The 12,438-nt window shown below is 44.6% G+C and overlaps 1 protein-coding gene across 4 annotated transcripts in view; it reads left to right on the top strand.

Annotated features, from left to right (window-relative positions):
- ADAMTSL1 (ADAMTS like 1) overlaps positions 1-9,954 on the top strand; it is a 684,387-nt gene extending 674,433 nt beyond the window's left edge. For all 4 annotated transcript variants that reach the window (XM_075067314.1, XM_075067313.1, XM_075067312.1 and 1 more), the window contains 3 exons: positions 3,978-4,087; positions 6,507-6,727; positions 8,407-9,954. In XM_075067314.1, the coding sequence (XP_074923415.1) occupies positions 3,978-4,087; positions 6,507-6,727; positions 8,407-8,513 (438 nt within the window). In that variant the 3' untranslated portion in view covers positions 8,514-9,954. The remainder of the gene's footprint in view (positions 1-3,977; positions 4,088-6,506; positions 6,728-8,406) is intronic.
- Positions 9,955-12,438: the final 2,484 nt, after the last annotated feature.

Genomic DNA, 12,438 nt, shown 5'->3' with positions numbered 1-12,438 from the left:
GCATTGGATGATTGGGATAACCGAGCTTCACACATTTCATGAAAGAGATTGCAGCCTAAAAGGCAGGGCTAGATTGGCCAGATTGACACTGCCTAGAGCATGGAGGCACATTGTCCTGGGGGAGCTCATGGAGGGATTACATCTCCGGCAGGCATAACTGCTCCCCAGTGCTCAATGAGGCAGCAGGCATCCTTTGGGATGGTGCGGCCTGTTTTTCTTATCCCCTGCAGTATACTGAGCTTGCTCTGTAAGGTGGATGTGATCCTGTCTCCTTCTCTCCCCTGTTTCCTTTGGGGAGATATGCAATCTTGAAAGAACAGTCCCAGCCCTCCTCCAAGTACAATGACTGTGGTTGTGATCAATCTTCACTTGGGGCAAGCAAGGAGCAGAGGAGAGTTCCTTGCATCTTCTCCCATCTCCAAACCTGTGTACACCCTAGAAGAGCTAGTCACAATCTGGCCCTTCACACCTCTCCTCTGAACTGTCTTCACAGAAGAAGACGCTTCTTCTTGCAGCCTCTTGTTATGTATTTATTTATCTGTAGCGATGGACACAAGCCTGTAGAGCAAAGTCCTCCCTCTTCTCCCAGAGCAGCATGGACATTGGCAGCTCAAGTTTCCCCATCCTGTTTTGCCAATGTGCCTCAGTAATGACCTGGAGAAATTGGTCAGTTTCCATGGCCTAGTCAATCCTTGCTATCTCTGCTGACACCTATGTATCTGGACACAGTGAAACACACACATTTCCAGACCCTGATTGTCTGTGTTATGCAACATTTATATCTGGTCCTGTTCTGGGCTGTCATGTGTTTTTTAACAAACCCCAAGTTTTACAAAAATTTTGAATATCCCCTAACACCTCATAAAATCAGGATTTACTTGAATCGCTATGTAAGGGAAACTGAAATGATTGTACAAGACATTGGGTTCAAAGCATTTTAAGAATCCCACGCAAGTCAGTCTGAAACTCCATCCTTACTGCTTCATGTTGTGCTCTGATACTAAAAAGATGTTCTGTGAATAGTGAATGATTCATAGTGTTAATGAGTGAAATCCTCCTCTTGAGGAGATCCATGGGAGATCCCCTTATTGTCTGTGGATCTCTGTGGCCCAGCAGATCTCCAGAAAGGATTGTGTAATATATGTGCTGTAAATATAATCCATGCCCAGTCACTGTGGTATTCTGTCTCTGTCTCTTCCAGCTGTAGCTGGGCCACACGTACAGGCTGATAAGAGTTTTGGCTTAGGTAGAAGAGGGTTATATATTTAGATGCAAATATCTGAGGGTCAGTCCGTGCTGAGGATGACTCATCCGGGGCAGAGTGGAATAAGTGAAGGCCAGAGTTTAATCCACAGGCTAGTTTTACCTGATTTTATGAGTTAGTCAGATATTAATGTTGTTATTTTAACATCACTTTTGGCTTAATAAAGGTTTTCAATGGAAGAACAGTTCATCTATAACAAATCTGAAGAGGTCATACTTTTAAATCAATATCCTTAAAAAGTACTAGTCAGGCAACAATAAGGAAATAAAGTGTAGGGAAGCACACTAAAAGCTTAATAAAAACATTATGCAGAGTCAGCTTTGTGCATGCAGGGTTTGGCTTCATTCTCAATATACACTGCGTTACCGTGAAATATTTTGCAGCTTTTCATGATTGACTTACCAGGCAGTGATGTGGAAACAATGGTAAATAAATCACATTATCTCATTTTGTTAGATTTCATAGTGATATGATAGTAGATCTTAGCCACATAAATTCTGTAATTTCTGATATGACCATATATAGTCTCATATATAGTGTATACTAATATACTAAATACAGCCTTGTAGACAAAAGCTACTCATTACACAGCATACAACATTGACTGTTTTGTTCCATCAAGGTCAGTAACTCATTTTATGAAATGTTCATGGGACAAACGTTGTTGCAAAGCATCCAGCGCCATCATCAAAATGAGATTTGTTCCTGTTAGCTAACTGAAAATAACTTCATTAAATCCTATGTCTGTATTTTGGAGAAAGTTCACTCAGAACATAGACTGAGTTATGCTGCATTTATGAGTAAAGAGCTGAACATTCTTTCAAAACAGAGGAACAAATTTCTCAATTTGTACTTTCTTTGACATTTCAGGTAAGGATTGTGTAATACTAGCTGTTGGCCAGTTAACTTACATGGGTGGTTGTAACCCGTGGTGGTTTGTATCATTTCTCATGATGTCATACCTAGTCTCAGTCATCAAAGACGCATGAATTTATCTGTTATACCTGACCTTTGTGCTTTATAATGTAATATTTCTCCTACCTACCCGAAAAAAAGCATTTCTCAAGCTCCATGTAAACCTGTACAGCTCTGTTTCAAGCCATGTCTACAAGACAATTACATTAATTACAATTAGGAACAGACCTCTGGCTGTGGATTAGTGACATTTCTCCATTGTTTCATAGGTTTCACCCCGGGAGACGTCAGGTTCATATTGGTCAGGTTTAGTGATTAGCTTTCCCAGACTAAAGTGAAAATAAATAATGACCTAGACCTCTCCAAAATGAGTTACTTTCTTGTACCTTCCATCTTCTTTCATTTAGTTTTAAGTGGATTACTGTGGCTATTTAACCTCCAGAGCCTGTGTTTTCTTACAGTGCAACAGAGCTTCAAGATGTATCCCCTAAGACTCCCATTCACTCAGGCTTGTTTATGGTGAAGATTTCCAGCATGTACAACTAGAGCAGTCCTGCCCTAGGCACACACATTAATGATACCTACATGCACCTGAGCCAACACCCCCTGTGGAAAACCTTGCAGTGACTTGCGTCTCTCTCTTCCAGCCTGCAGGGAAGTGCTATCCTTAGTGCGCTTGCATCAAAGCATTAGGCTGCCTAACAATAGAGTATTACTCTGTAGACCACTTAGGTCTTTGGTGAACATTTCAGATGAATTTGAGCATATTCGATCCCGCACTCTCCACCTAATCGGTTCTCTGACCCCAGCCACGCTAGTGATTACTCCCTCTCCTCCTTCTGAGGCCCTGTCTACTTATCTTTTCACAAAACACACTTCCTTGCAATCAATTCATCTGTCTCCCGACTCCAGCTCACCCTAGTTGTTGTGATCCCAACCAAGCTTCCTCTTTTCTGCTGGACCGTGGTCCAGGTGTTGGTTGAGAACTAGTACCAGATGTGAGGAGGGCCATGCCAGGGTGGAAGAGGGTTTCTAGCAGTAGGGAGGTGGCACAGGTCAGGGCTAGTGCCAGGTAGGAATCCCAACCTGCTCCACCTTTGCACTGATGGAAATTCCTTGATCCCTACATTCATGTCCCTTCTCATCCATCTTCAAATCAGCAGTCCCCTGCCAAAAACAGTTTCCAGATATTGGCTGCCTGGAAACCAAGCAGTTTCATAAGGGTTGATGAAAGATGGTGCCATAGTCACGTGCTTCATACCTTTAGCTGTCTGTGATTTAAGCTGGGAAGAGTGGAAACAAATTAAACCACAGGAGGCTGACTGACAGGTTTGAATAAGTTAGCACATCTTTGTGTTAAAGAAAAAAATATTGCTGGCCTGATTCAGTCTTGCTATGAACCATTTGGCTATAAATTGTGATAGTACAAGCTGTAAAATACACAGTAAAGGGACTGTAGCAAGATTTCCTGTATGGATCACAAGTTCTGGGCTAATAAGATGAGAGCTTTTTATTTGTCCAAGCAGATGGATTTAAGATTGAAATAGGCAAAGGGGGAGGGGAATTAATCTATAGAGCAGAAGCAGACATGAGTTTTAATGCTGCCTGGGGGAGGCTGCATGGGATACAAGAAGACTGTGCACTTGGACTTAGAAACCTACTGATCTCTATGAAGTGATTGAGAGCATCTGCAGCTCAGCAACATACATCTCTGCTCATCAGCTCCCAAGAAGGGCTTCATAAAAGCAGGGCATGTTCTCTCTTTATGCCACTGAGTGTCCTTTTTCTACTTTCACAGTGTAATGGGCCATGCATCGGACCACGGCTAGCTGTACAGCACAGACAGATTTTCTGCCAGACCAGGGATGGGAATTCTGTGTCTTCTGACCAGTGCAGTGCCCTGCCAAGGTATTACAGAATTCCTCATCATCAGAACCACTCTTCTGTACAGAGGCCTATGAATTAGGCCAGAGATTTTACTCCCTTTGTAGTTTTTTGGATTTAAGGGCCTGATTCTCCTTTCACATCTCAGGAATAACTCTGTTGCAGTCAATGGAGTTATTCTGGTACAAGTTACAGGAGAATCAGGTTCCATATGTGTTTGAGACCATTTTTACAGAGAAACCCCAATTCTCCCTTCAAGTTTTTTGCTAGTGGATGAGCATTCACATTGCCAAAGCCATCCCAACTAGCACTGCTTGGCAGCATCTCAATATTTCTCCTGTGCAATAACTAAAGAAGCACCAAGTGCTCTTGAATATTGGCTGTACAGAAGGAAAAGGATGGATTCTGAACACAGGTTTTTGTTTGTGCCATTTGTAAAACCATAACAAGGATACCTGAAACCCAGGTTTGTTGCATTTATAGCAGGGGTCGGCAACCTACGACACCCCTGCCACCTTTGGCATGCGAGCTGATTTGCTTGGCACGCAGCTGCCAGTCGGGGTCCTAGCCACTGGCCCCGCTCAGCATCCTGCCAGCCTGGGGTTCTGATCACTCAGCCAACAGGAGGCTGAGCAGGGCCAGAGGCCGGGAGCCCAGACCGGCGGCAGGCGTGCCTCCCAGCTCCCCCCTTGCCACGCTTGGGTTCTGCGGCTCTCGGGAGTGTGAGTCACCAGGACGCGGGGCCCTGAGCCTGCTGCAGAAGGGGCAGCGGCTCATTCTCCCGGAGCTGCAGAGCCCAAGTTTGGCGAGGGGGGAAGCCAGGGGGCACACGGGGACTGCTGCCCGCATGCATCCGCTGCAGGAGCTCCCCCCTCCCCCCTCAGGAGGCACTGGGCCACAGCCCAGGCAGGCATGCCCCCCCAACTCCCCAATCACCATGCTTGGGTTCTGCCCCTCCTGCAGCTCTGCCCCTCCGGCTGCCTCAGCACTCCACCTGGAGTTTTGCCTTCATGTGGAGCCAGCGTCTGACCAGCATGGGCATGGTAAGCAGAGTCCCAGGGGGCAGTCAGGGAGCAGAGGGAGGATTGAATGGGTCTGGAGTTCTGGGGGTCCTGTCAGGGGACGGGGAGTGGTTGGATGGGGCGTGGATGTGCCAGGGGTCTGTCTGGGAGCAGAGGTGTGGATAAGGGTTGGGATAGTCAGGGGATGGGTAGGATCCCAGGGGGACAGTTAGGTTGGGGGGGTCTCAGGAGGGGGCAGTCAGGGAACAAGGAGCAGGGAGGCTTAGTAGGGGGTGGGTTTCTGGGGGGCAGTTAGGGGCAGGGGTCCCAGGAGGGGGCAGTCAGGGGACAAGAAGTGGAAGGGGGGTTGGAGCTTCTGACTGGGGCAATTGGGGTGGGAAGTGGGAGGGAGTGGATGGGAGCTAGGGCAGGGCTCTCCCCTCTTTCTGATTGTTGAAATATGGTAACCCTAGGCAAGAGGAGAGCCAGGGGTGCATGGAGGCTGGTGCCTGCATACATCCACTGCAGCCTGCAGGAGCCTACAGTGGGGCGCCAGGCTGCAGCCTGGTCAGGAAGGGCGAGGGGGGTGCAGCTTTGCCTTTGCAGGGCTGCTGCCCCCTGCACCACGCAAGCTTCTTCATGTCTGGGGCTCACTGCTGCCACAAGCGGGACACTCTGGCTTTCCAGTGCCTCTGGAAGGTGGCTCCTCCCTGCTGAGCTGCTGCAGCGGCCCAAGCCCAGCCAAAACCAGGTTAAGAACCACTGCACTGAACTGATAAGATCAGCATTTTAATTTAACTTTAAATGAAGCTTCTTAAACATTTTTTTAAAATTGTTTACTTTACATATAATAATAGTTTATAGACTTATAGAGAGACCTTCTAAAAACGTTAAAATGTATTACTGACACGCAAAATCTTAAATTAGAGTGAATAAATAAAGACTCGGCACACCACTTCTGAAAGGTTGCCGATCCCTGATTTGCAGTAACGAAGCTCTAGTGGCTTACATCAGCCACTTCTTGGTTCATTACAACTCCGCAGTAGATCTGTAGGCGGTATCGGATTGTTAACTACTTTATGGACAGAAGGAGTGCTAAAGTTCTTTGAGACAGATCCTCAGCTGGTGTAAATGGATACATAGCTCCATAGACTTCATTGGAGCTATGCCAATTGACAGCAGCTGAGGATCTGGCCTTTGAGTCCTGTTCTGTAATTGCCAGTTGAAGTCAGTGGGTCAGAGCCTCAACCCAGTCCATTAAGACAATGGATCTATGCTAGTTTACAATCACTGTGGATCAGGTTCAGTAAGTGTTCAGAGGGGTTCAGGATCAGAGCTATAGGGCCTATAGTATCCCCAGTGTTTGAGGAATACCCAGTGTGACTAAGCCTCTTATTTCCTGCCTGGTATTATAACAATATCTCTGTCTTTTTTATTAACAGGCCTTTGAGCACACAGAACTGCTGGACAGATATCTGTGGTGTGCACTGGAGGGTCAGTCTATGGACTCTGTGTACAGCTACGTGTGGGAACTACGGCTTCCAGTCCAGGCGAGTGGAATGCGTGCATGTCCGCACCAACAAACCCGTGCTAGAGCACTACTGTTCCTGGAGGCCCAGACCTGTGAACTGGCAACGGTGCAACATCACCCCCTGCGAAAACAGTACGTTCCTGTGGGAGAAAGGAGCCATCTGTGAATCTTCACCACAGAGCTGGGTCCACAGAGTGCAGTGTTGGGCCCCACTGCCGGGCTTTTTGGGAAAACATTTGTCTGCAAAATGGCAAATTGCAGCCTGCAAAATCAAGTGTGCCTATTGGAATGGCTCCAATGTTGTTTGTTGTTGTTGTTTTCTAAGAGTTGGGATCTCATCTCCCTGCTAATAGGGCTAAAAGTAATAGGTGCTGTCCTAAGTTTCCATTATTGGTATGGAGAGAAATAAGAAGTCATAAACAAGTAGTTAGCTGATGTTAACATCAAGCAAAACTGAAGTGGCTGAGTTGGTTAGTACTGGGAATTCCTGGAGTGGCTTTCAGGTGACTAGCACTTAATTGGGCCTGCCAAAAAACGCACATATTATAAATACTGCAAAAAGAATAAACGATCTGGAACAGATGTGCCTCTTTGGAAACCAAGCCCAGTGTTATGTCAGTGTTCACAAAGCAGCACGAGTGTAAATCACAGCCTCTTTGCCAGTCACGGCTCCCAAATACTCTGAGCCATTGAGTTTAAGGGCCAAAACTTGGAGTCTAGTGTGCAGCCAGCAATTCTGAGGTTGAGTACTGGGGATCTCCACAGAGGCTGGGCACTGTGGAGTAGCAGCAGAACCACTCTGCAGCACTAGACTACAGAAGGGCTTGCTACAGGCCTTCTGCCCCCCTCTAGAGGCAAATACAGGTGCTCAGTAAAGCCAGCCCAAACGCAGTGAGCATGGCTTGGCTTGCTGAGGGAGGACAGAACTGTCAGAGGTGGAGCTTAAAGGAGGTGATTGAGACCATCACCCTCACTGTGGCCCTTTTCTGCCAACAAAAGGGCTGGAGTGCCATAAAAGGACCCTAAAAGCCACAACTCCAGCCAGGGGGAAATTTCTTTGTCACCAGCACTACAGCAGACAACAATAAAGCTGCCTTCTGAGTATCCCCTCACAAGCGGGCATGAGGAAGGGTGTGTTGAGCCACGACACATAGCCTTGTGGAGATCCAGGCAGTGCCACAGCCCATAGGGCAACGCCAAGAGGCTGCTGTAGATGAGATCGGCCCCTAGGGAGGGTCTCTGGGCCTCAAAACAGCTCAGGATTAGGAGAGCGCAAAAGTTGCTTAACCCCCTCCCCGGGCTGCAAGTTCAGTGCTCCACCTGTTAGAAACACAGCACAGAGTCTCACCTGATAACTTCAGAACTAGCCAGTATGGAGCTTCCAAGCTCCAGATCAACCAGTGTGGACCTCCCAAGCCAATAAAGTACCTAAAGGTGCCATGGAGCGACTCTCTTTAAAAAGCAACTCCTTATTTTATTTATATCTTTAATGCCAACTTGACAATGGGGATATCTCCTGTAGGTGCCTGAGAGCAAAACTCCCACGAGTGCAATGACAACCCCAAGATGCAGGTATCCCACTAACCTGTCAGCAATACTACTGCTAACCCAGTACTCCCCTCTCTGATTGTGTGGTCTAAAAGCAACCACTGGATGTTAAATTCTTCAAGGCCATGTCTGTGTAGATTCTTGAGGTGCATGTGCACCTCTGGGGAAGGTCCACATGGACAAGAAATCTTGAAGAACCACAGTTACTGGGAGGTAAGTCACAGTTCTTTCATTGCATCTTCTTTTTGTTCCCCCTTTGCCAGTGGAGTGCAGAGACACCACCAGGTACTGTGAGAAGGTGAAGCAGCTCAAACTCTGCCAGCTCACCCAGTTCAAATCTCGCTGCTGTGGGACTTGTGGAAAAGCATGAAGATGAGAGCAATTGAGATAGGGAATCAGAGGCATCAGCCTTTGCTTCACTACAGGAAGGACTGTTACAAAACAAATGGGACAGAATTCAGTTTTCTTCATTTTATTTATTTATTTTTATTTTGTATTTTTTAACTTTACTGAATTGATGTTGTAAAGGACTTGGCAAGTTTTCCCTTCAGTGAGGCTGAGAGGTGGAATGCAGCAAAGCACAGTCATGGTGGGAGACCAAAAAGAAAGAGAAGACAAGCAACATGTCAGGCCTGAGTGGAACAGAGCTGCCTAGAAATCCTCCTACAGGCCTTGTGATACACATCAACCAGCAGATGGGGAAAAACACCAAAGCAAAAACTCCTATTAGTAGCAGATCAGACCACCAGGGCATGGATCAAACAGCTTGACAGATCATGGGCTACTAAAAAAAGAAATTGAACTAAACATTCAGCTAAGCAATGGGCAAAGACATCATTTGCCCTAGAGGTCCCTTCCAACCTGATATTCTATGATATTCTGTTCCAGAAGGGTTTGTTAACATAAACATCTGGTTTTTATTTTTTAAAACTGCTGTCCTAAAGCTGTATTCCTGTTCTCTGTCTCCCTCTCTCTCCCTCTCATAGTATCTGAAGAAGAGGTTCAACATTGTGCGAAAACATGAATGAGTTTAAAATGCATCTAAATAAGTGCACCAAGTTTTCCCCCCAACATAAAAAAATGAAGTACAGTATTACGCAGAAAAGGAAAGTGAGTGACAGAATGATCTGCTATTGACAGGCCTCCGTGCATACCTGCCATCACTGCTCTGTGCAGAGCACTTATAGGAGGGGTTGTATATATTTGTGGCAACAAAAGCTACTTAACGTGCTGCATCTTAACATGATTAAAATGTATCTGGGGAAGAGAGAAGCCTGAGATCCCAGAGTTATTGGGCTTTCAGATCTGCGGTTTTGGTCTATTTCTAACTTTGAATTTATAGAAATGATTTCTATGTCCTGCCAGTGTGGAATTTTTCTCTCAATTACAGCCAAATTCTCCAGTGATAACTATTAATTTATCAAGAAGGAGAATTCAACTGCTATGATTTGTTATAGTTCTTTCTGTCACATAGACATGCAGAATGCTGCATCATCAGCTTTGGCCCCAAAGTGGTGGCACAGATTCCTAAAAGATGCACAAAAAAGTGGATGCTAGAAAGTGAAGCAGTTGTAGTCCATGAATAGAACTCTACAGTCAGAGATGATCTGAGAAGTGAGTGTCAAATTTCCCATTTGTAACATGATTTTGCCTGCTCATTGTGATTCTCTCTCCTAATTGCATCGATAATCAAAAATTAAGTGTTTCATCCTTCAAGGTGCTGGACATCCTCAAGTCAGTGGAAATCCAGGTTACTCAGCACCTTGCAGAATTTGTCCTGAAATACAAAGTTTGGATTTGAACTTTCCCAAAGTTTGGATTTGAACTTCCCCGAAGTTTGAGGGAGAGGTGCCCAGATCCAGAGTTTTGGTTTAGGACTATCTCTAAATGTAAGATTTGGCTGTGCCTCTTGTGTCACACCCAGTGGGACACTCGTCTTGTGATGCAGTAATAAAACACTGTTCAAGTATTGATATGCTGCAGCTTACTTACATGTGGATTTTTCAACAAACCTGGAAGTTCTCTTGTAAGGTTAACACCAGGTCCATTGCATTAAATTGCCTCCAGTTTGGTCATTCCAAAGTGTGTTTGGCAGGGAACTCTCTCTCTATAAATGGGTCTCTGAGAAATCATGTTGCTAAGAATCTGTGTAACTTTTATTTAAAAACAAACAAAAAAAGTCTTTTTATGTATGTAAATGTATATCTTTTGGTGTATATTTATTAGGGTTCCGTGTATAAAAAGTGCAATATTAATAATTGTACATTGTTGTCCAGATAAAAACTATTTTGGGGACTTTTTTTGTGATCTCCCTGCAATTTTGTTCCTCTAAAATCAGTGGTAATAGTGTAATTTTCATGGTTTTATTAGCACTTTCATTTAACTTTGGATACATTTCACTGTGTGAAGATTGCTTCATAAACTATGACAATTGGGGGGGAGAGGCTTTTCCATTTGTGAAACTATAGTTATGCATGGAACAAGGAGGACAAATTCCTTACTAATAATTTGGTGGTTGTTTCTAGTACAATAGCTAATGAAAAGCAGTGCAGGGAAGTATTTACATTTTTTAATAGCAAAACATGTTCAGACGATCCCATGTTGGATATTAACCGTGTAGCTGTGCTTAGGATAAACATTTGGAGCCAAGGTCTGGCAAGGCCGCTGTGTCCCCTTCACACCATATAAATATAATTTCAGATTTTTGTCCTATGAATTGTGACTTGGCAGCATCCCCATAAGATGATGAGGATTGCTGAGTATTATAGAAGGAGGATTTCCTCCCCTAAAAAACCTGTATTTATATCATTTTTTGTACAGATAATGCAGCTTATTTATTTAATTACTTTTGTTTGACTCATTCTTTATTAACCTTAAAACAGGAGCTACCAGAGTGGCAGAGCTTTCAGGGTTCTCCAGCCTCCTTCTCTATCTCCACAGTTGCTCAGGTTTGCAAAGCTAATCATCTCCATGCCGTCGCCAATGGAGCTCGTAAGTTTCTTGAACAATCAAATGCACACTTGGGGGAAATCCTGCCTCTGTTTGCACTGGCACACTGAGCCTGAAAAGCAGTGTGCCTAACTCTCTTCATGTGAGCATGGAGTGGGGCCATGAGTCAGGAACTACACAGATTTGCTCACGAACACCTGTTGTGCAAGAAGAGGGTAGTATGTTGCAACTGCTAGAATAGCCTCAAACAACGGTGACTATGTAGTGGTTGTACAGCTTATACATACCCCAGGTCCAGTTGGGAAGGAGGATTGTCATTCATGGCAGATATCTTGTCCGCCCCAGCCCTACAAATCCTGAATAAACAATGAGTCTGAATTCAGCACACACAGGTATGGTGCATCTGTTTGTGCCCAGCTGTTGATTTCCACTGGGCTCAGATTGACAAAAGTGATATAGTCGTTAAATCAAAATATTTTTTAAAAGCAAGCAAAGGTATTCATACTCAGGAGTATGTCTGTGCCAAGTTTCAAGTTTCTGCTGGAGCCCTTTTCAAACAAGTGAGGTTGCAGCTCTTTTACAAAGGGAATAGTGATTTTGTTCACTCTCCTGTAGTTCAAAACCTGATCTAGTTTTTTTTCCAATAGGTGGCTTTTAATTGTAAGTTTCACAGGAAATTCCACATGGAAAAGTCTTTGGTTTAAAAGAGGAGAGGAAACTTGTGACTGGGGGTGGAGGTGTAATCTAAAATCAGAATCAATCAGAGATTAATTAAAACCTCACCCTTAACAGTCACTTCTGAATTTATTGGCAGCTGAATACTGCTCAGCAGTGACAAAAGGGTTCCACAAAAACCCCTTTACACAAAGACTGATGTTACCCTGCTCCGTGGACTCTGGTAACAAAGTAGCACATGGAGCCATATTTAAAACAGAGTTGTCAACAGCAGCTTCCCAAAGTCCAGACTTTGTATATTATTTGTCCACCTGTAAGGGGTGATTTTATGAGGGGAGGGACAGGGGTAGCACTATGTAAAATGGCTTCACGCTATTTTGTGGCTAAGATTGTTTGAGAATAAAAGATACCCCTGAAGTACAGTTGCTATGGAAATTGTGATGAAGACCATATACTGTGACCTGAACTTGGCAGTAGCTAGACATTTTCTAGATGTGAAAAGCAACCTTTTAAAACATTTAAAATGATAGTGCCCATCCTATAAAAAGGGAAATAAGGACAACCCGGGAAATTACAGACAAGTCAGTTTAACTTCTGTACCAGGAAAGATAATGGAGAAAATAATTAAGAAATCAATTTGCAAACACCCTGAAGGCAATGAGGTGATTGTG

This window comes from Chelonoidis abingdonii, chromosome 6 (assembly GCF_003597395.2).
Source record: "Chelonoidis abingdonii isolate Lonesome George chromosome 6, CheloAbing_2.0, whole genome shotgun sequence".
NCBI lineage: Eukaryota > Metazoa > Chordata > Testudines > Testudinidae > Chelonoidis > Chelonoidis abingdonii.
The sequence above is the reverse complement of the archived record's forward strand: the minus strand, read 5'-3'. Positions and strand labels throughout refer to the sequence as shown.